The sequence below is a fragment of the Monodon monoceros genome, unplaced genomic scaffold (assembly GCF_005190385.1).
Source record: "Monodon monoceros isolate NGI ecotype Baffin Bay Population unplaced genomic scaffold, NGI_Narwhal_1 Super_Scaffold_7, whole genome shotgun sequence".
NCBI classification, from domain to species: domain Eukaryota; kingdom Metazoa; phylum Chordata; class Mammalia; order Artiodactyla; family Monodontidae; genus Monodon; species Monodon monoceros.
The window spans coordinates 98233193-98260340 of NW_021703784.1; the positions used below are offsets into that span (position 1 = coordinate 98233193).

At 44.9% G+C, this 27148-nt stretch overlaps 1 protein-coding gene, 1 long non-coding RNA gene and 1 pseudogene across 3 annotated transcripts; 2 read left to right on the forward strand and 1 right to left on the reverse strand.

Moving 5' to 3' along the window:
* Positions 1-344: 344 nt before the first annotated feature.
* On the reverse strand, positions 345-26522 carry LOC114886699. 2 transcript variants are annotated; one of them, XR_003791391.1, is made up of 3 exons: positions 26472-26522; positions 8588-8693; positions 345-1311 (listed from the first exon to the last, which is right to left on the reverse strand). It is a non-coding gene; the product is annotated as an uncharacterized LOC114886699 (long non-coding RNA). The 2 variants fall into 2 exon arrangements; XR_003791390.1 differs by lacking the exon at positions 345-1311 and adding an exon at positions 5375-5625.
* Positions 1307-4752, forward strand: LOC114886698 (annotated as a pseudogene).
* On the forward strand, positions 24299-25204 carry LOC114886697 (protein Tob1-like). The gene has a single exon (XM_029207552.1). It carries the CDS (start codon positions 24319-24321, stop codon positions 24934-24936), a length of 618 nt encoding a protein of 205 aa, XP_029063385.1. The 5' UTR covers positions 24299-24318; the 3' UTR covers positions 24937-25204.
* Positions 26523-27148: the final 626 nt, after the last annotated feature.

Below are 27148 nucleotides of genomic sequence, written 5' to 3' on the forward strand. Positions count from 1 at the left end.
CTGCCCCAAGTGTGCAGGGCTGGGAACAGAGCCAGTGAGACAGGTGACTCAGGCAAAAGCCAGGGTGAATCCTGTCTTGATTTTAAAATTTGATTTATGGCACTGATCTTGACTTTTAAAAATAGTTCACAAAAGTATTATTTATCCCACTTCCTGAGATGTTTGGTGCCCCCTTCAATTGTGTGAATCTCCCTAGTCGTGTCCCTCGAGTGGCAACATGGTCCATCCGCTCATTCACACAATGACCTACAAAGTCAGGAAGGTCAAGGGAAAAGTGTGCACTACATCGGAATAAAGCAAAGCAAGAGATTTTTTAAAAATATTTATTTATTTATTTAGGCTGCGCCGGGTCTTTGTTGCGGCATGTGGACTTCTTAGTTGCGGCATATGGACTTCTTAGTTGCCACATGCACGCGGGATCTAGTTCCCTGACCAGGGCTCGAATCTGGGCCCCCTGCATTGGGAGTGCAGAGTCTTACCCACTGGACCACCAGGGAAGTCCCAAAGCAAGAGATTTTTAAATCAAACCTTAGCTCCCCTTACTTTTACCAGTCCCCACAATCCTGTAACAAGGGATAAGTTATTGCCACTTCTGCTCACACCTCCGAGGGTCCCTCTTCCTTCCTGGGCCATCCCCTCCACCAGGTAGACCTCTGGCCCTTTCTCAGGACAATTCAGCTCCCACCAGGTTCAACTCTTCTGTCAGGTGTAACACGGACAGGAATGAAACACAAGAGAAGGTCCTGCCCTGCGGTGCCAGAAGACCAAATGGGACTGTAGTCAGTGAAATTCCCATCTCCCAGTCAGACCGGTGACCGGCTTGGAAGGGAGGAGGTCTCAGGATTCCGAGCAATGGCAGCTCCCAGGAGGTACCCTCCTAGGACTGCAGAACCTGATGTCAGCCTCTAGACAGGGCAGGCCCAGAAAGCCCCTTCCTAGCCCCAGTCTCAGCACCTGGACAGCTTGGGCCTCCATCTGCCTCAGGACATCACAGAGCTGCCCCAGTGGAGTGAGGGTACCCATTCTCCATGGTCACGTGTTTGCCAGGCGCACCACCTGGCCAATGATATAGCCGAAGAGTGTCTGTTCAAGGGACTTGTGCCTGGAAATCCACGCGGAGTTCAAGAGAATGACAGTGGACCGTGCCAACAGCGCCAGCAACTACCAGATGTCCAGAGGATGGGAGTGTAGCAGGAACACTGGAGACGGGAGCAAAGGATGTCCACGCCAACACGTCATTCGACTAACCTTGACAATGGCAAAATAAGTGCAATCGTACAAAGTATGTTCTCTGACCATCGTGGAATCAAACTGAAAATCAAGAAGAGAATGATCATAGGAAAATCTCCAATCACTCGGTAAAAGAACACCACGCTCCTAGAAAATATAAATCAATGAATTGTCAAATACATACCCAATGTATTTATTTTAGGTGTCTTTCTCCAGCACTGGGCTGTCGCTCTGTGGAGCGGAAAAGGGTTCAACCTGGCATCCTCATTACCTAATAAGTAGCTTCAGCACTCAGGGGATAGGGAACGGAGAGCAGACGGTAGGTACGTGAGGGCTACATGCCCTGCGGAAAATGCACTGGTAACAAACTCGGATGGAAAGAAACAGGAATCACAGACCAGGGAGGAGGCTAGAATCCTTAGTGTCGTGTTAGAAGTTTATGGCGAAATGAGGATGGAGAAAAAGACCTCATGGAAATATTGCTCGTAGTTTTCCTTCTAAGTACACTCTGTAGGACTCTTATTACTTGGAGTTGGAGACAGGATAGTAACATCTGTCCAGGCAGAAGTGCATCGTTCTAGCTGCACTTCTAACACGTGTCTTAGACTAAAGCAAATATTGTGTCTCCTGGAAGTAAACACTCAAGTTAAAACACTTCTCACAAAATACATGAACAGAATGGAAAATAATCTGAAAAAAAAATATGTATATATAACTGAATCACTTTGCTGTACACCTGAAACTAACACAATATTGTAAATTAACTATATTTCAGTTAAAAAAAAAAAAAAAGAACAGGATGGCAATTGCCTGGGGATGGTAGTAAAGATAAATGTGTTTCGTCAGTTTCTGACTAAAAGGGCTCAGTGAGGGCTAAGATAGATGAGTGAAAAAGACTGATGTCTGAATAAATCCTAGTTTCCGTGAACTTTCAGAAAATCAACGTTGAAAAGAAAACTCTAAACTTTTCCCACAAAATAACTAGAATTCACAACAGACTTTTCATCGGCAGCATTAAAAGAGAATGGAGACAGAAAGTAGATTACTTATTGCCTAAGGCTGAGGGAGTTATTGGGAATGGGGAATGTCTGCTGTCTGGGGGGTTCTTTTGGGGGGTTATGAAAAATGTTCTACAATGGACTGTGGGGATGATTGCACAACCCTGAATATATTGAAAACCACTGAAATGTACCCTTTAAATGCATGCATTCTATGATATGTGAGTTATATCTCAATAAAGCTGTTGAAAAAATGTGTTTTGTTTATAGATCTTGCTGAGGGTGACAGGATTAGAAGTGAAATATTGGGACCTCCCTGGCAGTCCAGTGGTTAAGACTTCACGCTTCCAATGCAGGGAGCACAGGTTCCATCCCTGGTCGGGGCACTAAGATCCCACATGCTGCGCAACAGGGCCAAAAAATAAAATACATAAAAATAAATTTTTAAAATATTATTTTTAAAAACAGAATTTAAGGAAAAGAAATGAAATATAGTGTTTGCCTACCAAGATCAACAATTTACAAAATAGTTTATGCTCTAGACAGTAAGGATATTAAAAACAGATATCAGCCCGGCCGACGCTCGCTCACTTCTCCGCTCCCTGCTCCTGGTGGCCCTGAGGGGGTGCGGGCCGGGGTCGGCCCCCAAGAGTAGGAGGTGCAGGGAGAACAGGTAAGGGACCCGGAGGGGGGTCCCCAGAGACGGCGTGGGCAAGCGGACACGGCCTGTGGACCCCTCCCCAGGGGTCCTGGGGCAGAGACGGCAGCCCCCATGCCCCCCGTGGCATGGCGTTTGGCCACAGAAAACGGTCTGCGAGTCGAAGTGTGGCGGCGGCGCACATGCAGCAAGAATCGGGAGAAGCAGGAGACAGCGAGGACAGGCCCAGGAGCAATGGCGTCCAAAGAGGAACAGGCAGTAACATTCTCAACATGGAACATGCCAACCAGGAGAATGAAAACAAGGATGAAAAGGGGCGAGATGCTGATAAAGGAGAGCCCGTGGCCCTTTGGAGGCTGGTGAATATTGTGTACCTAGAGGAAATCGTAGGCGGTTCTGCATTAGGCAGCCCATCCTGCAGTGTAGATGGGGCATGACTCAGAGTCTTAGAGAGCCACAGCTAAGGATGAGAGAAGAGAATATGGAAAGGATTGAGGAGGAGGTGAGGCAGCTGAGGGAAAAGCAGTGAGTCATAGTCTGCGGGCAGTTAGCCCTGACCCCCCTCACCAGGACCATCATGATGAGTTTTGCCTTATGCCTTGAATCCTGATGTCTTCTCTGAAGGTAGTAGGGAGACACACCGTTTCCTAAACTTACATGTTTGTGATGTACCTTTGTTGTAAACCTTTTGGTGTTACTTGTTTCTTGTGGGTCTCCTATTACCAGCTTCTAATTGAATGTTGTGTTTCTGACCCAATCTGTAAGTTTCTATCAGCAGGAGAGTTTTACCTGTTGCATGGAGAGATGTTCATTATATATTGTGAAGTCAATAAAGCAGTTTAAAAAAGCAAAACAAACAGATACTAGAGAGCTATTTACCAAGCCATTTTCCTCTGCCGCCAGGACACACAGCTGGCTTTGTTTCCCTGGGGTGTGGCCACGTCCCTGAGTTCAGGTCAATGGAATGGGGGAGTCATGGGAAACCACCTCCAGACATGTCTCAGAAAGTCCCTTCCCTATTCCCTCATCTGCCACCTAACGCCAAGATCCAGTAGAGTCCTGAGGCCCTAAGAGATGCTTGAGGCCTTCATCAGAACAGCCTGGGTGCCTGACTGACCGCATGGAGTCGGGGGAGTATCGAGGACAGGGCTCTGGGAGTGGTCTGTTCCAGGGCAATGGAAGGTAGAACGAGTATTAAAACTTATACTGATATCTCTTCAGGGAGGTGGACTTTATCACTGATGTTATTTAGAAAAGTAGGTTCCGGGGAAGCTTCACTTTCACTCATCACTTTCAAATGCTCCACAGGCACTGCATCTCTTTACGCCCACGCCCAGTGCAAATACTCCCACCGCCCACTCTCAGCATCCACTGGGTTCTGAGGAGCACCCCCAGCTCCAGTGCCCCAGCTTGGACTCATATGTAACAGTAATAACCATTTTTAGAGAAGCCACTGAGATAATATAAGAATAAGTAGAAGGGGGCTTCCCTGGTGGCGCAGTGGTTGGGAGTCCACCTGCCGATGCAGGGGACGCGGGTTCGTGCCCCGGTCCGGGAAGATCCCACATGCCGCGGAGCGGCTGGGCCCGTGAGCCGTGGCCGCTGAGCCCGCGCGTCCGGAGCCTGTGCTCCGCAGCGGGAGAGGCCACGACAGTGAGAGGCCCGCGTACCGCAAAAAATAAATAAATAAATAAGTAGAAGGATGAAGATATATATGTGTTTTGGAGGTAAAGAAAGAATATCAGAGACTGAAAGAATTACTGGATTCAGATCTATTGGGACTTCCCTGGTGATCCAGTGGTTTAGACTTCACCTTCCAATGCGGGGGGTACGGGTTCCATCCCTGGTCACGGAGCTAAGATCCCACGTGCCTCGCAGCAAGAAAAACAAAACAAAACATAAAACAGAAGCAATATTGTAACAAATTCAACAAAGACTTTAAAAAATGGTCCACATCCAAAAAAAAAATCTTAAAAAATATCTATTAATTGCCCACTTAGTCCTGTCTCTGAGCAGTGTATTTGCCAAATATACACAATCTAACAACTGAATACTATTTTAAAATTTATTATTATTATTATTTGCCTTTGAACACATATAGGAATATGCAGTGCACACCAATCCTGTTTTAATCTCATTTCAATTTCTCTTGTTTCCTTGGTCTCTACTCAAATGTCTCCTTCTCAGTGAGATCTTCCTTGATCATCCTTTTGTCAACTTCCACTTCTTCTCAACCGTCCTTGTTGTTTTTTTTAAAATTATTATTTTAATAATATTATTATATATTATATATTATTATATATTATATATATTATATATTATATATAATATATTATATATATAATATATTATTATTATATTATATTATTATATTATTATTATATTATATTATATTATTATTATAATTATTATTATTATTATTATTTTTGTCTGTGTCAGGTCTTAGTTGCGGCACACGGGATCTTCACCGAGGCATGCAGGCTCTTCGTTGTGGCGCGCAGGCTTCTCTCTAGTTGCAGAGTGTAGGTTTTCTCTTCTCTAGTTGCAGTGCGTGGGTTCCAGAGTGCTTGGGCTCAGTAGTTTGCGGCACGCAGGATCTCTAGTTGAGGCGTGAGCTCAGTAGTTGTGGTGCGGGGGCTTAGTTGCCCTGAGGCATGTGGGATCTTGAAAGGTGGATTCTTTACCATTGGACCACTAGGGAGGTCCCTCAACCTTCCTTGTTTTTATGAGTATTGATAGCTAGGAGTGAAAATAATAAGTAGGGTACTTAGTATTATTTAAATGATACGTATATAAAATGTACTTACATGTCTGTGGTTATATTATGTCAATGGTTCTCAGAAAAGGGAATCCATTATAACTGTAAAAACGATTAAGGACCACAAAAAAGAGCTTCTGTTTAAGTGGCTTATAATATCTACATTTACACAGAGTTTAAAATGGAGACATTTATAAAATATTTATTTTTTATTTAATCATAATAATAAATTCATATATTTTAATATATAGCATATCTTTATTAAAAAGTTTATATTTTCCAAAAGGACAAAAAAAATTGCGTTGCATTGGGATTACCAATGTTTAGATTTTTGCAAGTCTCTTTAACATATGACTGATAGAAAACTGCTGAAATATATTTTCTTCTGCATTAAATCTGTTGCTGTGTCACATATCACATAGCCTCTGGAAAACTCTAAAGAACAATTGTAAGAGAATGAGAGTGACCTGAAAAATAATAACTTAGTATTATTATTAAAAGAGTTTGATCTCCCAGGACCCCTTGTAAGAATCTCAGAGCTCCACAGTGGCCCATGGACCATGCTTTGAGAACCACAGTATTATGTCAATGTGTGTGTGTGTGTGTGTGTGTGTGTATAAAAGTTCTCCTCTGAAATCATTAAATATAGGCCAGAGGTGGCCTTGGATTAAAATGTGAAACATACACAGGGGATTCCAAAACCAAGGGTGCAGTTCAATATCATACACATCTCAACAACTGAAAAAAAGAAATCTCCCTATTATACGACTAGATGAAGGTTATTTAATGAAACTCAATGACCATTCTTAATAAAAATTTAAAGTAAAATAAGTACAGAAGAAACTATTTAGGTACAAAAAAATAATTTACAATGCCAAGAGCAAGTGCAGTTCTAAAATAATGGCTGCAGGAATTCCCTGGCGGTCCAGTGGTTAGGACTTGCTGATGTCACTGCCGAGAGCCTGGGTTCCATCCCTGTTTGGGGAACTAAGATCCCACAAGCCGCGTGGCACGGCCAAAACAAAGAAAATCATTTAAAAAAATTAAAATAAAATAAAATAATGGATGCTAATGACATTTCCATTAAAATCCAAGATAAACAAAAATATGCCTGTGACATGCAGTCAGTCAACCTTGCTTTGTGTCAACCCCCTAAGTAGCGACAAAAATAATAAAATGGACCAATCCTAAATATTTCCAAAGAAGACAGAAAACGCATTCATTTGCAGAGAGCATGATTGTTTTGCCAGGAAACATGAGACAGGCTCTTGAAATGCAACAAGCAGTATTAAGATAGTAAGATGAGATACTTTGTAAGGTGGCTAGATGTATCAACAATATGTAAAAATACAGCAGCTTTTATATGCTCTCCGTGATAGCTGCTGGAAATTAGAGAGGAACTAGGATATCCCCAGAGTGAAATCAGCAAGATGGCGAAGTCCCAGCCTTTATTCCCTCACAGAAAGACTGATTTAATAATGATACATGGGGCTTCCCTGGTGGCACAGTGGTTAAAAATCCGCCTTCCAATGCAGGGGATACGGGTTCGATCCCTGGTCCGGGAAGATCCCACATGCCGCGGAGCAACTAAGCCCGTGCACCACAACTACTGAGTCTGCACTCTAGAGCCGGGAGAGCCACAATTACTGAGCCCACGTGCCATAACTACTGAAGCCTGCACGCCTAGAGCCCGTGCTCCACAACAAGAGAAGCCACTGCAACGAAGAGTAGCCCCCGCTCACTGCAAATAGAGAAAGCCCGCGCACAGCAACGAAGACCCAATGCAGCCAAAGATAAATAAATAAATATTTTTTAAAAAACAAAAAAAAACAACGATACATGGACCAAAACACCTTTATGAGAGGTCCAGATTCCCGTTAAAAAGTTTCAATACACCAGATGAGCACAATACGGACTCTCATGTAAAGAAGGAAGTGCATCTCCATTTACTGGGACTTAAGATGAATTGGTTCTCTCACGCTGACATAGTCCATATAGCCCAGGGCTGGCAAGTCAGGGCCACACCTCAAATTCTTTATTTTATTGATTGGTTTCTCTGCCTCTCTCTCTGTTGATCGTGGGAAGGCATCAGGTCCCCAATTAGTGGTCTGCCACAGATAGACAAATTCTAAACTGGATTCTAGAAAGCTTTTCTCCCTTAAACAATACTGCAGCACATGACTACTGCCCTCTTCCCACCTTCCTATCTTCATCAGTGCCTTCCGTTAGAGAACTTAATGAGAAGGCAGCTGGCAAGAGACTCTGAGATTGGGACTTCCCTCTGGCGAAGTGGTTAAGAATCCGCCTGCCAATGCAGGGGACACGGGTTCAATCCCTGGTCCGGGAAGACCCCATATGCCGTGGAGCAACTAAGCCCGTGCTCCACAACTACTGAGCCTGAGCTCTAGAGCCCACGAACCATAACTACTGAGCCCACTGCTTCTCCTGCAATGAGGAGCCCACGTACCGAAGAGTAGCCCCTGCTCACCGCAACTAGAGAAAGCCCGCACACAGCAACGAAGACCCAACACAGCCAAAACAAACAAATAAATAAGTAAAATTTTTTTAAAACCTTCATTTTCATTCAACCTGTCATGGACACCATAGAGTTACTCCTTTCTTCTCAAGGGGAAAGGTGGCGAAAATCTGCTATTTCCATTATTATAAGTGGCACTTGTGTTTGCAGAGGACTCAAACTCCCCTATTCAGGAAAGGACCAGTGAAGGGGTTGTGACTTGCTGTCCTCAGGGGTCTCCTGCACCTGTGGGGCTGCCCTACAATGAGAACGTGTATCTCAAGGACACGCCAGCTCACCTTACTGTGGGAGGGGCAGGAAGAGTTGTTAACACCTGGCTTCACTGCTACAAGGCAGCTCTCCCTCGGAATTGCTTTCGGTAACATCCGTTCCCCAGGTAGAACAGACGTATTGGAACAGTGCCTCACCTTGGTCTGGCAGTCTTGACTCCTGCAGAAAAGGGCTTCGGATGGAGGGAGAGTCCTTGACATTCAAGTGTCTTCTGCATGGTAAGGGAAACCTCTGGAACACTGCCTGGAAATCAGGAGCCCATGACAGTTTCATTAATGCAGTGCTCCTCCAATCTTTCAAATGCAGCCTACATGTTCTTCTTGACATGGGAGGGTTCGCATCCACAAAAGATCTGCTTATTGTAGTTTCTTTAGTCCCTACATCATCCCTGACCTTATGTATGTATGGCCTTGCCACAGCTTTGGGGCCAGTGGAATATATGGGTATAATTTCATGTTAAAGGCTATGCGTGTCTGTTGGAATTTTTCTTCCATGTATTGAAATGTTTGGCCTGTGTCTCTGTGAGAAGAAGTCTCCAAAAGAACGTATATAAAGTAAATCAAGCAATGCATCAACAATAAGTGCATCTGGTGTATATCTATATAATGGAATACTACTCAGCCATAGAAAAGAATGACATTTTGCCATTTGCAACCCCATGTATGGACTTGGAGGGTATTATGCTCAGTGAAATAAGTCAGACAGAGAAAGACAGATATTGTATGGTATCACTTATATGTGGAATCTTAAAAATACGACAAATTAGTGAATATAACAAAAAACAAACAGACTCACAGGTACAGAGAACAAACTAGCGGTTACCAGTGGGGATAGGGAGGGTGGGAGGGTAAATATAGGGGTAGGGAATTAAAACTATTATGTATAAGCTACAAGGGATATATTGTACAACACAGGGAATATATCCAATATTTTATAATAACTTTAAATGGAATAAAATCTTTAAAAATTTTGAATCTATTGTACACTTGCAACTTATAAAATATTGTACACCAACTATACTTCAATTTTAAGAAAGTGCGTCTGGGTAACGGCATGATGGTGTTCTACTACACATATCATTAGAGTGTTTCCGCGCGTTTGAAGTTAATCCCAAATACAAAGTTAAAAATTGTATTATTGAGGCAAAATGTATTGTGATGAACACAGCTCTGCCTTCTCAGGAGAGGAGGCCTTGGGCCATCCAAATAGTGTACCTGATAGCACTGGCTCATGGGAGTACCCCACTGATGCCACATGGTGGATGAAGTCAATTTACAAGTGGATGATGGTCCCCAAACTGTAGGTTGTGTCTCAACTGGTACCTGGGCTGGATCCCCAGCACTATGAACAGCACAGGTAGCCCAGTGCACACAATGAGTAACTGTTATGGAGAATTCCGGAGCAAATCAAGCATTTCTGATATTTTCTTACCTCCTTCTGCCTAAGGTATGACACAGAAAAGAGATTTAAACATCACAAGGCCATCACTTCACGGCAAGAGTTGGTGAACAAGGTGAAGGAAACAACCTCTGATGCCCAGTGGATTTTTCCATGTTATATACCTCCCTCTGCAGCTCACATCCTTGGCCCAAAGTCTGAGCTGCATTAGGGGTAGGAGTGGGGCTGGCAGGTGGTCTGTGGGAGTAGTAAGGAGTGGCTACATCACTCACACGTTTCCCTGAGGAACCTCAGGGCATAAATCTCATAGGTTCCACAATGCAGAAAGGCATGGGAAGAAGGGATAAAATGGCTTCAAGGAGTTTGTAAGATAAGGTGTATTGGTGATTTGGGCACCAGCAGAGATGCTTGCAACTTTGCATGAAGACCAGACATTTATTTCAATTGTTGATTCTTTTTAAACACATGATGTAAAACGTTATTGATAAATGTATCTCTTCATGAACTGAATGAGGACTCTTGATTTTACATATACATGGATACTGTGAATTATTGCTAAAATGAGGTACTTTTATTCATGTTTTTCATCTTCATGGATGTAAACTCTGAAAACACTTGTCACATGAATTTGCGGTTGCAGAATGAGTTTTGTGATAGCGATGCCATTCAATTTTTTCAATCATTCTGAACTACAGGCTAAAAATGGCATCGTAATTTATCACTCAAAATGATTTTTAATAATTTATCAGTCAGCTAAATTAGGTCCTCTTTTGATTTTATTAGAGGAAAGAAGTAGAAATCACTTGATATAGAAAAATTTTTCTGTATCACCAAATAAGACTTTAAACTGTTTCTTTGAGGTCCAGGGATTTCTAAACGCAGAGTCAAGGCTCTGTGTTAAGATTCTGGTGGATGACGCAGAAACCTACTGTCTTTGGTAAATTGGAACAAGAGGGATTATGAAAGGGGAGGTGGGACATATGTTCATCAGTTGCAAGACCTAAAGAATCTCTGGGATTTCCAGCCTCAGCCAAAAGGACACGAGTGACCAGAGCATCCCGCTGAAGACATGAGTCCCCAGAGTCCCTGTCTGTCTTGGGATAAATAATATCTATCTCCACCCACCACCTTCCTATACCCTCGTTCCTATAGTCAGTACTAAGAATATTAAAACCACAATAACAGTCACTTAGAACTCGCCATAAAACAAAGTGATTGAAAAAGGAATGGTCTCTTCTTAACTGAGAGAAATCCCAATGGAACCAGAGTCAAATTTTGAAGCACAATTTGTTAGCATTTAGGATAAATAAACATTCCTCATAGGCAAAGTCAGGCAGACTCAGTTTGTTATTTGACTTTGGGAGAGAGGTGATTTACTTTGTTTGACTTAGTACTTGTATTCTTTTCCTTTTGGTTACTTAAGTGTCATAGCTACTTTTACTGCCAGATACTGTGCTGGACATTTTTTCCTGTATTAATTTATTTATCCTAAGACAAATCCCATGAAGTAGGCAGGATTATGTCACCTTATTTTACAGATGGGGAAACTGAGGCTGGGAGGGTGAGCACCTTGCTGGTGTCCCCACAAGTAGAAAGTACCAGAGCTGGGCTTGAACGTGGGACCAAAGTCGGGCTCCTCCTCTCAACCCCGTAAGTGAGTACGTGCTAATTTTGAGACATCCAAACAGCACTTTAGAATTTAAAATAAGCCCACAGCTACCATATTAGGATTCTAATGGGGGCTGCACTGATAGAGTAGTTTGAGAACAGTTGATATCATTAAATGCTTTCGTATTTCCTTGAAAGTAAGGTGGGTGCCTCCATTTATTTAGACCCCTTTCTTGGCTACAACTAGAAACAAAATTATGAAGTGAGAAAGCTCACCAGTGAAGGCAACATACAGTAAAGGTAGGAAACCATCCACACACAAGGCTAGTAGGGAGGTTACAAGACAGAAGTAGTAAAATCGTCTGTATCCGCAATAAGCCGTTAAGGGATACGCAAAACAATTAGATGTAAAATATGACGTCAAAAAGCAGTAATTGTAATGGGAGGAGAGTACAGATGCAGGGTTTTTAAAATCCATTTGAAATTAGGAGATCAGCAACTTAAAACAATCATATATATATTATATGTGTGTGTGTGTATATATATATTTAGACTGCTATACAAAAACCTCATGGTAGACCCCCTTTTTTTCTTTTTTTTTTTTTTGCGGTACGCAGGCCTCTCACTGTTGCGGCCTCTCCCGCTGCGGAGCACAGGCTCCGGACAGGCAGGCTCAGCGGTCACGGCTCACGGGCCAGCCGCTCCGCGGCATGTGGGATCTTCCCGGACCGGGGCACGAACCCGTGTCCCCTGCATCGGCAGGCGGACTCTCAACCACTGCGCCACCAGGGAAACCCTCTCTTCCTCCTTCTTAACCTGTGGAAACCACTGATCTTTTTACTGTCTCCACAGTTTTACCCTTTACAGGATATCATACAGTGGGGATCATACAGCATGCATCCTTTTCCAGATGGGCTTCTTTCACTTAGTGATATGCATTTAGATTCCTCCGTGTCTTTTCAAGGTTTGATAGCTCATTTCTTTTTAGTACTGAATAACAGTCCATTGTCTGATGTGCCGTGGTTTATTTATCCACTCACTTACTTAAAAATCTTGATTGTTTCCAAGTTGGGCAACTATGAATAAAGCAGGTACAAACATCCTTGTCTGGTTTTCATGTGGACATAGGTTGTCAACTCTTTGGGGTAAATAGCAGAGAGCCTAATTGCTGGCTTATATGGTGAGAGTATGTTTCATTTTTTAGAGACTAACGAAGTGCCTTCGAAGGTGGCTGTGCTGTTTTGCATTCCCACTGAATGAGAATTTCTGGTGCCTACATCCATGCCGGTGTTTGCTGTTGTTAATATATAATCTTGTCTAAAAAACAAAAGAAGGAAAAAAGAATTAAAGAGGGACAGATGAAGGAACTACAGTGAGGAGTCCTCCACTAGAAAAATTTATTTGATCAGAAACTGAGGCGCAAGGGGCAACTGAGATGGAAATTAACTTGCATCCACCTCCAGTCCATCTGACATGTCACCGCTACTAGACATCCAACCTGAAAGTACCACTTTCTTTACAATGCACAGATCATCAGTGCTGGAGGTGGACTTTCTGGCTTTGAAAATGTACAATTTTGAGCAAGTTTCTTGCTTTCTACACTCGGCTGCCTCAACTATACAATGGAAATTGTAATCGTTTATAGCTTATACATTTGTAGCAAGGATTAAATGTAATAAACTGTGTTTCTACAGTGTCTGGCCATGGTTAGCAATCAAATGTTGCTACTCTTTCTATTACCACCATTGTTATTGGCTGCAGATATCTTTGCAATCCAAGAGCATGTATGGAAGGTGACAACTGTATGTTTCCAGCAAAGAATGTCTGCTGTTCCTCTTCTCTGGGCCAGGCACTGTTCTAAGCAAGGAAGAGAAAACCAGATCTTGCCCCTGCAGTTACGGAGCTAAAGTCCAACGGGGCTCGCATCCATTAACTGAGTTTACTTTTGTAAACCACAACCTCGTCTTTGCTGCCAAAGATACGCATGGTACCAGCCCAGCCATAAAAGAGAACACTGACCAAGTCATTGGGAGTGAGGGACCAATTCCCCAAGGATGGGAAGGCTGAACTGAAATGGAGAGCCAGCTAGGCAAGGAGGAAGGCAGACACGAGAAAGGATAAGCTATGAGCTGAAAAAACCCCGAGCCGGTGGGAAAAGCTTTTGGAGTAATAAAAATGTGTGGACACAGTCCTCTTTGAGAGATACCCGTCCTCGTAACGGAATATACTTGCACCAGCACAAGCTCTGTTCAGCAGAATTCCTCACAGCTCCAAGTGCTGTAAGAGAGATTTGACTGCATACTTGGGTCCATGGGTCTACAGACTCAGAAACCATGAGCTGTGTTTGCTTCTCCATCTAGTTCAGAGAGAGGAAGTGAATCTAGGTTTCCTTCTAGTTCTGAAAATTGGTGATTATGTGGCTTTCATCAGTGCTCTAAACTAGGAAGAGCCTATGACACGTTTTTTGACAAAAAGGACAAGAAAATAGTAGTCAACTTTTACTGAGAGTTAAGTTTGTGTCAGACTGGTAAATTTTACACACAAACACACACAATTTATTCATCATATAAAACCTATGGTGTGGCACTTTTATTAGCCATCTTTTACAAATGAGAAAACTGCATTAACTTATATAGACAGAGTAACTGTCGTACGATATGAGACTGCAAACAATATGAACCCAGGTCTCCATGGTTCTCATTACTGTGCCCGCCGCTCCCTGGGGACGGAGGGGGAGCTGGCCGCAGGACCTCCCCAGCATCCTGTGGGATTGAGGAGAGCACCACTGCCGCCCTCTGGTTGGGACTTACCAAACCCTGCCAATGTGCTCACTGATAATGCAGTTCATAAATGTGTCCCTCGTTAGTAAAGGACCTTCTCGGTGGTTCCCGGTCCTGCTGCCCCACAGAGTCACTAGTGGAGTTTAACTAGTCCAAGTGTCTGGGATTTACCTCAGATCTATTGAGTCAAAATCTCCAGAAAGGGGAGCATGGGGAATCTGTATTTCTTTAAATGCTCCCGAGTGATTTGATTGCACAAGCAAGACAGCAAACCTCTGGCCAGAACTCTCAAATATACTTTAACATCAGTGGATAATTTGTGATTTTAAAAAAGCTTCTCGGGCTTCCCTGGTGGCGCAGTGGTTGAGAGTCCGCCTGCCGATGCGGGGGGCGCGGGTTCGTGCCCCGGTCTGGGAAGATCCCACATGCCGTGAAGCGGCTGGGCCTGTGAGCCATGGCCGCTGAGCCTGCGCATCTGGAGCCTGTGCTCCGCAACGGGAGAGGCCACAACAGTGAGAGGCCCGCGTACCGCAAAAAAATTAAAAATAAAATAAAAAAGCTTCTCCCTCACACAGAGCAATGTAAACAAAGAGGAACAAAGGGTGTTGCTCACCACCCAGTCCTACAAGGATTAAGTCACTGAGGAAATTAGAACAATAACAGGATACTCTGTGCTTTGGAGAAGCAGTCCCCTTAGATAGAGACATCTCGGGAAGAATTTTAATGAACCCAGATTCCTGCACCTTCCCATACACACACACACAAAAATACCAAACCATTAACTGAGATATCTGATCCTTGTGACTACGCGTAATCTCTTACCGAGATGTATGCTTGCCTGCACGTATTCCACAGCCAAAAATCATATATGTATACTGGCTTCTCCCCTGCCTCTTCAGAGCGGTTCTCTCAGAGCTCCTGAGAGGCTAGAGTCCTCAGTAAGGTGCCCAAATAAAACCCAAACTCACAGCTCTTATGTTGTGCGTTTTTCCTTCAGTCAACAGCAGAATGGCAAGAGAGTGGGGCTGTGCTATCGTTGGGATTCTGTCCCCAGAGAGCTCACCACAAGCCAGCAAGGAAAGAAGAAGAGAAGCACACAGTTAGAATTCTGTGTAATGAGTTCCACACTGGTGTGCACACAGGGTAACAGCAAAGGGACTCAAGGAAGGCGACCCTGGATGGAATGACTTCTGAACTTAATCTTGAGAAGACTGGGGGATGGGGAATAAGGAAGAGAAGGGAGGTCCAGGTGGAGGAAACACGCAGCAGCATAATTGCCACTAGGGAGTGGTGAGAATGACGTGTCTGGGAGCTGCAGGTAGTACCGTGTGTCTGCACAAACGTCGGGCCTGGGGCAGAGTGCTACAAGATGCCTGGAGGAAGGAACCAGAGTTCCATCTGTCAAGCTGGAAGCACCTAGAATAGGCCCGTGAACATCCAACAAGCAGATGTGGAGCTATCAAGAGAGGGCTGGGCTGGAGACAGGGCTTTGGTGATCATAAAAGTTGTAAGTGAAGCCATGAGTATGGTTTAAATTACCAAGCTCATGAAGAGAGAAGAGAACTGACTGTCAGAAAAGTCTAGACAAACAGAAGGAAGGGAAGCCACCAAGAAGACTTATAAAATAAGGGCGGAGGGCTTCCCTGGTGGCGCAGTGGTTGAGAATGTGCCTGCTAATGCAGGGGACACGGGTTCGAGCCCTGGTCTGGGAGGATCCCACATGGCGCGGAGCAGCTGGGCCCGTGAGCCACAGCTCCTGAGCCTGCGCGTCTGGAGCCTGTGCTCCGCAACAAGAGAGGCCGCCATAGTGAGAGGCCCACGCACCGTGATGAAGAGTGGCCCCCGCTCGCCGCAACTAGAGAAAGCCCTTGCACAGAAGCGAAGACACAACACAGCAAAAATAAACTAATTAATTAGTAAATTCCTACCCACAACATCTTCTTTAAATAAATAAATAAGGGCAGAGACACAAGAGGGGTCACAGTGGAAAGGAGGGGTGAAGTAAAATCTGCAGAGTAAAGCAAGATAAAGCAGGAAAAGGGCTCATTAGACGTGACCGCTTGGAATCCAGCCTGTGGCTTCTGTCTCCTCTGAAACAGGAAGTGAACATGTCTGCTGAGAGAGAGGGCAGGCATTCTCATGCAGGTGTGAGTTCAGGTTGTAATCTGACTAACTAACCAAGGCCACATCACAAAGGCTTCAGCTCCTCTGCCTTCCTTCCTACAGGATCTGGCGGTGGGGTTTCTACTGAGTATTACTCCTTCCGTTGGCTAATGTGGAGGTTGCTTCAGACACACCAGAATTCCAGAGTGAGGGTCACACCTAACACTGACCCTGCAGCATCTGGAGATGGGTGTTCTAATCCTCCCGGGTGCAAGATCACAGGAGGTAAGGAAGAGGAGGTTTTGAGGACAGATATGAAATGCAAGGTAAGAATGAAAAACTGTCTTTTAAACTTAGTGGTTGAGTGGACACTGTCGACCTTGGAGAGAAGAGTTCCAGTGGTCGACTGTGGCAGTGGCTGGAATGGAGTGCGTGGAGGAGTGAGTGGGTGACGGAATGGGGCAGAAGGAGAGAACATCGTTGGCAAATTCTCTGGACTTTATCAGGGTGTTGCCTTTAGAGATTGTTACTATAACTTCTGGGTCCCCCCACAATGACAGACATAGGGATAATATAAAATTATGAATTTGGGCACAAAGCCTCATTGCCCAAGCATAAAATAGGCCAGTGTTAAACTCCCACTAGACCATACAGCTACGGAGAGTGTCCGCTGGTTTGAGGCACTCCAGCCTGCACAGTTCCCACTGAAAGTTGATGGTTCTGGCTTACAAGTCAGGGGCGTGTGAGTTTAAGGGAATCTGCTCATGGGATCTGCCCAACCCTGGGTAAACTTGACAAAGGAAATGATTAACAGAATTGCCTGGAGCAGCGATGACAGAATCCAAAACCAAAAGGGAAATACAGGATGCCTTGTCTAGGACACTTAGACATTTACCCGGAGGCTTGGCAGTTAGCCTGGATATAGGAGGATGGGAACCTGGGACTTTGTCGTTGACACCCTAGTTGCTGTTGCGTCCCCCTATCAACCCTTTCCCAAAGGCATCACAATGTCCTTGGTCATTGTACATTGATGGAAGGTAGCTGAGTTCCATCAGACAAAGAGGATGAGCTCTGTTAACAAAAATAAAACAACAGTAATGTTGATTATAAACAGCAGCTCTGGGTCTGCAGGCATCCTCTCCTCCACCCAAAGGACAGAACCCGACATCAGCAGCAGAGATGAAACCCAGGATAACCAGAAATAGGACTTCAGCAAGCAGCAGGAAAGGCTGTGCCAGGGTTGATCAAGCAAACCAGACAAACCCAGACAATCGCATTTGTGTAAAATAACAATAGTCAACATTTTATTCTAGTCCACATTTCACACAATACTCTCACATACATCATTTCTTTCCATTGATCGATGACAAGGAACATATTCTGAAGTGGCTCCTGGAAGAGAATGGTCTGGATTTATTTGAGCAGAGGGAGGCAATAGTCCAGCTCAGAAGAAACAAGTAAGGTTGCCAGGATTGCCCTAAGCAGACACACACTACGGGATTTCAGTGCGGGCCCTTGACCTTGTAACGCACAGCAATGGAAAACTCAGGCTTCATTTTAAGATTTTCCTGCTCTCCATTAATGGGAATCTAATGACAATCTCATTGAGATATTTGCTATCTACATACCATCTCTCATTGGCTATGCCATCAGCACTGTCTGCTCAACATGGCAAAGGAGAAAATCCTCCTCTCTTACTCTTACTATGTTTCCGAATAGGATAATAAGCATAGAAGAAATTAAAAGGTGTCAGTCGTCTGCCTCAGGGTCAGCAAACTTCTTCCGTAAGGGGCCAGGTAGTAAATATTCTAGGCTTGATGGGACACATAGGTCTCTGCTGCAACTCCTCAACTCGGCCATTGTAACGTGAAAACAGTCTGTAACAAATGAGCATGGTCATCTCCCAGTGAATCTTTATTTATGGACACTGAAATTGGATTTTCACATAATCTCCAAGTGTCACAATGTATTCTTCTTCTTTTGGAAATATCTGCACTCCCATGGTTCATTGCAGCATCATTCACAAGAGCCAAGCTATGGAAACAACCTAAGTGCCCATCAGTGGACGACTGGAGAAAGGAGATGTGGTACATATTTATATACCACAGAATATTATTCAGTCATGAGAAAGGACATCCTGCCATTTGCGACAACGTGAATGGAGCTTGAGACAGTATGCTGAGTGAGATCAGTCAGACAGAGAGAAACAAATACTGTATGATATCTTCATACGCTAAATCTAAAAAAGTCAAACGTGTAGAAACAGAAAGTAAAATGGTGGCTACCAGGGGATGGGGGATGGGGGTATAAGACAGATGTTGTTTAAGGGCACAAACTTGCAACAAGTAGTAAATAAGCCCTAGAGATCTAATGCACAGTATAATGAATATAGACAACAATATTATATTGTAATAATCAGACCTGCTAAGAGACTAGAACTTAACCATTCCAACCACTAAAAAGAAATGATAATTATATGACGTGACAGACATGCTAATTATTGCTACACTGGCGATCATATTACAACATATAAATGTATCAAATTAACCTGTTGTACACCTTAAATTTACACAATGTTATACATCAGATATACTTCAATAAAAAAATAGTTTTCCAAGATAAATAAATGAATAATATTATTCCTCCTTTGATTTTTTCAATCATTTAAAAAATGTATAATCTATTCTTAGCTTTCAGGCCATGCAAAAACAGGTGTAGGGCCAGATGTGACCCATGGGCCATGACTTCCTGACCCCTGATCTAACTCACAAAAAGCCCCCAGACCAGATGGATTTACTAAATAATTTTCACTAACCTGCAAGGATCAGATAATTTCTATGCCATTTGAACTGTTTGTTCTATTAATGTATTACTAACCCTATGCTTTAAATTTGTCAATATCAATATCTTTTTATCTACCATCTTCTCATCCTAGACTGTAGTTCTCCAGGCGCAGCGATTGTGTCTGGCACCCCCTCCCTCTTTGTCGCAGGCTTTTTGCCAAGCAGTTTATTAATAACGTTTGTGCCGTGGCTGATAAAGGAGGGTGAGGAACATGGTGATAGCAGGGTTTGAATCTCAGCCTTTTCTAATGGGATAAATGAGACACTCCTTTGGCTGGGAATTTACAGCCTAGGCTGAAAGGACTTCTTTCAGAGAGGCATCATTTCTCACTGCCCTTCCCAGGGGTAGATGAAATTAAGCAGGTGTCCTCCAGGCCAGCTTCTGCCATCCACCCCAGTCCAGAGGTACAGGACGCGGTTACGGCCACAATCCGGCACTGTTCCCTTAAGGATCCCCTGGTAGAGGACTTGCGATTATAATGTTGGCCACTGGGGGGAGCTTTCTCCACCCGCAGCCACTCTGATACAGCTACATGTAAAAAAATGAAATTAGAACACTCTTTAACACCATACACAAAAATAACCTCAAAATGGATTAAAGACCTAAATGTAAGACTGGACACTATAAAACTCTTAGAGGAAAACATAGGCAGAACACTCTCTGACATGAATTGCAGCAATATCTTTTTCGATCCGTCTCCCAGAGTAATGGAAACAAAAACAAAAATAAACAAATGGGACCTAATTAAACTCAAAAGGTTTTGCACAGCAAAGGAAACCATAAACAAACCAAAAAGACAACCCACAGAATGGGAGAAAATATTTGCAAACGATGAGACTGACAAGGGATTAATCTCCAAAATTTACAAACAGCTCATGCAGCTTAATATCATAGAAACAAACAACCCAATCAAAAAATGGGCAGCAGACCTAAAATAGACATTTCTCCAAAGACATACAGATGGCAAGGGGCACATGAAAAGATGTTCAACATCGTTAATTATTAGAGAAATGTAAATCAAAACTATAATACGATATCACCTCATACCAGTCAGAATGGCCATCATCAAAAAATCTACAAACAATAAATGCTGGAGAGGGTGTGGAGAAAAGGGAACACTGTTGGTGGGAATGTAAATTGGTATAGCCACTGTGGAGAACAGTATGGAGGTGCCTTAGAAAACTAAAAATAGAGTTACCTATTGTATCATCCTGCAATCCCATGCCTGGGCATATACCCAGAGAAAAACATGGTCCGAAAGGATACACACATACCCCCAATGTTCACTGCAGCACTGTTTACAATAGCCAAGACATGGAAGCAACCTAAATGTCCATCAACAGAGCAATGGATAAAGAAAATGTGATATATACATATAGAATGGAATATTACTCAACCATTAAAAAAGAATGAAATAGGGCTTCCCTGGTGGCACAGTGGTTGAGAGTCCGCCTGCCGACGCAGGGCACACGGGTTCGTGCCCCAGTCCGGGAAGATCCCACATGCCGTGGAGCGGCTGGGCCCGTGAGCCATGGCCGCTGAGCCTGCGCGTCCGGAGCCTGTGCTCCGCAACGGGTGAGGCCACAACAGTGAGAGGCCCGCGTACCGCAAAAAAAAAAAAAAAAGAATGAAATAATGCCATTTGCAGCAACTTGGATGGACATAGAGATTATCATACTAAGTGAACTAAGTCAGAAAAGGCAAATATTATATGATATCACTTACATGTGGAATCCAGGGTACAATACAAGTGAACTTATTTACAAAACAGAAACAGGCTCACTGACATGGAGAACAAATTTATGGTTACCAAAGGGGGAAGGGGAGAGAGGGATAAATTAGGAGTATGGGATTAACAGACACAAAACAGATATAAATTAGATAAACAACAAGGTCCTACTGCATAGCACAGGAAACTATATCCAATATCTTGTAATAACCTATAATGGAAAAGAATCTGAAGAATTTACATATATATGTATTATATATAATGGAATCGCTTTGCTGTACATCTGAAACTAGCATAATATTTTGAATCAACTACACTTCAATAAAAATAAAGTAAAATAAAGAAAAATTTTAAAGGGTTGCCTCCTGGCAGTAATGCCAGGGACTGGAGAAGTGGAGGGGGCAGGGGGACAGAAGACTATTACTTTTCACTTTAAATTCTTCTGTATCTTTTTTTTTTAACTGTACAGCGTGGAATAAATTTATGTGCCTTCTTTCCCTCTCCCGTATTTCTCTTTATAGCATGACTGCACTACCAATGAGACTTGCAGACCTCAAATTTTTGGCTTTTGAGTTTAAAAACCACAGTCCAGATATAAATAACTATTTCTAGGAATCCAACCGCAGGCAGAATCTATCTGCACTCACACATTTCCCATCCTGACTGATTAAAAATCCTCTGGTCAGCAGGGAAGAGGAGAAAGCTGGATCTAAGATCTTCTAAGAACAATCACGGGACATGTTTATGTGGAGGTCCAAAAAACTGCCTCATGACCTGTTTCTCAACAAATTCATCTCCTGGAGTCAGGGGTACTCGAACTCCTAAATGAGTTCGGGAATCTCAGAATAGAGAGGTCTGAGTCCCATTTCTTGTATGAAAGTCCTGGGGGGAGGGGGGGCAGCAACCCCAAGACGTTTTTGTGTTTTGTTTTGTTTTTATTGGCTGCACCAGTTCTCAGTTGTGGCACACAGGATCTCATTGCTGCGTGTGGAATCTTCATTGCGGCATGCAGGACCTTTAGTTGTGGCATGCGGGACCTAGTTTCCCGAGCAGGGATCTAACCCAGGCTCCCTGCATTGGGAGCACAGAGTCTTAGCCACTGGACCACTAGGGAAGTCCCCCCCAAGACTTCTGCACACCCTAGAAGGTCTGGAGGGAGCTCACCGATTCCCACTCTGCCCCAGTGGGACCTGTGGGAAAGCCTTTTCCCCACGTGGCTGAGAGTGGTGGAGCTGGGGAGTTGCTACCCAGTGACCCTGGGAGGACCTAAAGCCATAGACAAGAGGATGAAACAGACACACTCTGGCCACTACGGCCAAAGACCAGGGGGGAGTTGGGTTATCCGCAGAGTGGCTGAGGTTAGAAGAGATGAAGGCTGTAAAGCAGTGCGCTGGTGGCTCCTCCTCGTGAACCTTCAGGAAATGTTAGTTGTTCCTTCCGTTTCTTCTTCTCTTCCTCCTTCCCTCCCTCCCCTTCAATCCCTTCCTCTGTCCTGCTAACTCGCCCCACCCTGCCCCGCCCACTTCCTCCTGCTCTGGTCCCACCTCCTCACTCTGCCCCTGGGAGCCCTCCCACTTCCTCTCCTCCTAGAAAACCAAGAGCCACTGTGTTTAGAATCACCTCCTTGGAGCTCTAGACAACCTCTGATTTTAAATGGTGTTATCAGTCACACAAATTGGTCGTCCCTCCCTTCCGAATCCTACTAAAATGATAACAGACGATGTTAAAAAGTATATTAGCCACAAGGACAGGGAGAAAGGGAGAGAAGGCCCTGGCAGGTAAAAAAGGTCACTTTGGAAGATGGAAAGCAAACGGCAGATGAAAGGAAGTTACAATCTACCTAGAGGTGAATCAATTTACTCAGGTGAAGCCCTGAGAAGCTCCGTACTTGGAGCACAGGAATTACCAAAGGTGGGGAGACAGGGGTGACAGCAGCTTCAGGCTGTCTACCTAGTATCCTGTCACCCTTCTTTCCTACCCAGAGAACTTGGTTTTATTCAGGGATACAGGGTGCCCTGTTAAAAATAAAAACTCCTTTTTGAATTAAATAAAGGCCATCTGAAAACAAACAAACAAACAAAAACTCCACCCTGAGACTCTTGCCACTAGGGGCAGCCATGGGACCCATTTCTGGCCAATGAAAAGTCCACTTGGGGACTTCTAAGGATGCCTTCTTGAATTAAGGGGACAAACCTAGTAGGCATGAGCTTTCCCCTTTGCCCTTCCCCATTCCTCCTGCCCAGTAGTGATCAAAGTGCCCAGAAGGATGCCAGAAACAGGAAAGTCACATGCTGAGAACGGCAGAAAATGGGGGGCACCACCGCTGCACCAGCCTGGATCACTCCCACTAGATTTCGTGTTATACTCTTTTTAAAGATCAACACTTACCCTGCGAAACCACTTGGTCAGGTTTTGTTGGGGGCTTTTGAACCCAATCCGTAACCCAAGCAATTGTTGTTGGTTGACCATTATATACCAAGTTAAACAGCTACATCGCTTCTCTGATCCCACAGTCAGACAAAAAGCCCCTTCCTCCCCCTCCTCAGAGGCCAGAAGTTTAGTCTTTAAAGAATGAGTGTAGGGGAGAAGGAGGAAAGCCCCGGCGCGGCGCGGAGTGGGCGCTCTACGGGGACGCTGGGCCAGGCACCGGGCTGTGCGGAGAAGTGAGCGCGCTCCCCTGACCTCGTCCTCGCCACCCCAAGCCAGAAGGGGCGAGCGCCGTCTGGCAGCGTCGGCGTGCCCTCGGCCCGGCCGGCTCACCGCCGCCTACCCTCCCGTGCCCCTGCCCAGCTGCCGGGTCTGTGGTGGAAGCAGCCCCCTCCCAGGAGACGTGTCAACAGTTTTGGTGAAGAGCTTGGAAGATTTCTTAAGAAGAAATATGAAGGGCACTGGTATCCTGAAAAGCCATACGAAGGATCAGGGTTTAGATGTATACACGCAGGGGAGAAAGTGGACCCAGTGATTGAACAAGCCTCCAAAGAGAGTGGTTTGGGCACTGATGGTGTTCGTGGCAATCTGCCGTAGGATCCTAGTGTTTGGATCGACCCATTTGAGGTTTCCTACCAAACTGGTGAAAAGGGACCAGTGAAGGTGTTTTATGTGGATGATAATAATGAAAATGGATGTGAGTTGGAAAAGGAGCTCAAAAACAGCTTTAACCCAGAGGCCCCGGGTTTTTTGTTGTTGTTGTTGTTGTTTTTGCGGTACGCGGGCCTCTCACTGTTGTGGCCTCTCCCTTTGCGGAGCACAGGCTCCGGACGCGCAGGCTCAGCGGCCATGGCTCACGGGCCCAGCCGCTCCGCGGCATGTGGGATCTTCCCGGACCAGGGCACGAACCCGTGTCCCCTGCATCGGCAGGCGGCCTCTCAACCGCTGCGCCACCAGGGAAGCCCAGGTCCCGGTTTTTATGCCCACAAGTGACCCAGCCTCATCAGCGTCCAGCTCTCCGTCTCCTCCCTTTGGTCACTCTGCTGCTGTAAGCCCTCCCTTCATGCCCCGGTCCACTCAGCCTTTAACCTCTACCACTGCCACTTTTGCTGCCACCAAGTTCGGCTCTACCAAAATGAAGAATAGTGGCCGAATCAACAAGGTTGCACGTACTTCCCCTATCAACCTCGGCTTGAACGTGAATGACCTCTTGAAGCAGAAAGCCATCTCTTCCTCAGTGCACTCTTGGCATGGGCTTGGCCCGGGTAGCCAGCAGAAGCCACGGCCACAGCAACAGCCATCCCAGCCACCGCCGTCACCACCACCGCAGCAGCAGCAACAGCAGAAAACCTCCGCTCTTTCTCCTAAGGCCAAGGAATTTATTTTTCCTAATATAAAGGCTCAAGGTAGTAGTACCAATATAATGTCCCCAGGTGACAGCCCCCTTAACCTCAGCCCTCTCCAGTACAGTAATGCCTTTGATGTGTTTATGGCCTATGGAGGCCTCCATGAGAAGTCTTTTGTAGATGGCTTGAATTTTAGCTTAAATAACATGCAGTATTCCAACCAGCCATTCCAGCCTGTTATGGCTAACTAAAAAAAAAGAAAAGATGTATCGTACAAGTTAAAATGCTCAGGCCCAAGGGGGATTTTTCTTTTTTATAACCTCCTTGAGATTTTTTTTTTAAGCTTATAGTAAGGATACATTCAAGCTTGGTTACAAAAATAAAACATGCATCATTTTTCACTGCGAACCAAGCACAAAGTTATTTTATACTGACTGTATATTTTAAATTATACTCTCAGATATGGCCTCTTATAGTATTTAAGATATAGCAAGGATATGGCTGATTTTTTTTCCTTTATAAAAAATTGGCACAGGGCTTCCCTGGTGGCGCAGTGGTTGAGAGTCCGCCTGCCGATGCAGGGGACACGGGTTCGTGCCCCGGTCCGGGAGGATCCCACGTGCCGCGGAGCGGCTGGGCCCGTGAGCCATGGCCGCTGAGCCTGCGCGTCCGGAGCCTGTGCTCTGCAACGGGAGAGGCCACAACAGTGAGAGGCCCGTGTACCGCAAAAAAAAGAAAAAAAAAAATTGGCACTAATAAGTGGGTTTATTGGTCTCTTCTAATTGTATAATTTACTTTAGTACAAAGTTTGTAAAATATCTAAGGTTATATATATATTGTTTCTACGACATGGTATTGCATTTATATCTTTTTACTACAGGGATCCGTGACAGCAGCAGCTTCATGCTGTATTGTTTTTACTGAAATTGTAAAATACCCATTTTAAAGACATCAACTATTCTAAATTGTGTACAGGATATTCCTTTAGTGGTGGAATTAAAATGTATGAATATTTGCTTTTTGAAAAAATGTATTTTCTGTTAAAGGTTTAAAGATTTTTGCTATATATTGTGGAAGAAAATGTAATCATAAATATTAATTTTGTACCAATATTGTGCAATACTTGAAAATAACGGTATAAAAGTACTTTGAGTCAGGGTCTTACATGTTAAGAGGGACTGAAATAGTTCATATTAAGTATGTATTAAAATTCTTTAAAATTAAAAAAAAAAAGAATGAGTATAGGGGGTGGAGTCAAGATGGCGGACTAGGAGGACGCAGAATTAACGTCTCCGCACAACTAGGGTACCAACCAGGCACCGGTGGGGGACCACGGACACCTAAGGGGACGGGAGGAACCCCCAGCGACTGGGTAGGACGTGGGGTGTGGGGGAGAGTGAGGGGGGGAGGAGAAGTGGAGGCAGGACGGGACCAGCACCCCTGAAGGGCGGCTGGGGGAGGGGAGGAGTTCCTGCACCCAGGGGGACCCACCCACAGTTAGGGGTCCAGCGATGACAGGGGAGACCCTGGGGGAGACCAAGAGGGGGTGGCGCAGAGGACAGGAAGGGAACATGGCAGTGCTTTCCCTGTCCACTCAGGCACCGGGGAGCCTCTTGGGCTCCTGGTCCTAATCCTCTGCCCTCAGAGCCTCCCTCCTACAGTGCAGAGCCCAAGCCCCGCCCCTACACACCACCCAGGGCCCCACCTCTACACTCGGAGACCCCTTCTGAGACTCCCTCCAACCGCTGGGCAAAACCCCACCCACACACCCTCACCCAGGGCTTACCTCCAAACTCCGGAACTCCACACTCCATAGGTGCTGCCTCTCCCCTTCCACGCAGGTCCTAAGCAGAGGCCCCGCCCCACACTTGAACGCCCCCCCCCCCCCCCCGCCGAGCCTAGGCCCCGCCCTACGTTCTAGCGTCACCCTACCCAGGCCCTGCCCCACCCTAAACCCCACCCCTGCCTAAGTTCCACCCCCCCAAACTCCTCCCCCCATAGCCAAGGCCTTTTTTTTTTCTTTTTTCTTCTTTTAGGTTGGGGTTTTGTTTTACCTTGTTGTTGCTGATTCATTTATATATATTTTTTCTAATCTTTTATTTTTCTAATTTTATCTTATACTTTGCTATTGTTCTGCTCCTTTTGGCTTGTTCCCCCCTTTTTTTTTTTTTGCGATACACAGGCCTCTCACTGTTGTGGCCTCTCCCGTTGCGGAGCACAGGCTCCGGACGCGCAGGCTCAGTGGCCATGGCTCATGGGCCTAGCCGCTCCTTGGCATATGGGATCTTCCCGGACCAGGGCACGAACCCGTGTCCCCTGCATCGGCAGGCTGACTCTCAACCACTGCGCCACCAGGGAAGCCCTGTCCCAGTATAATTTTTTAGAGTGCCTTATTTTGTTAGCAAACAAAACTTGGGTCCACTCATCCACTTGCAGTAAAGCCAATCTACTGACACTGGGTTG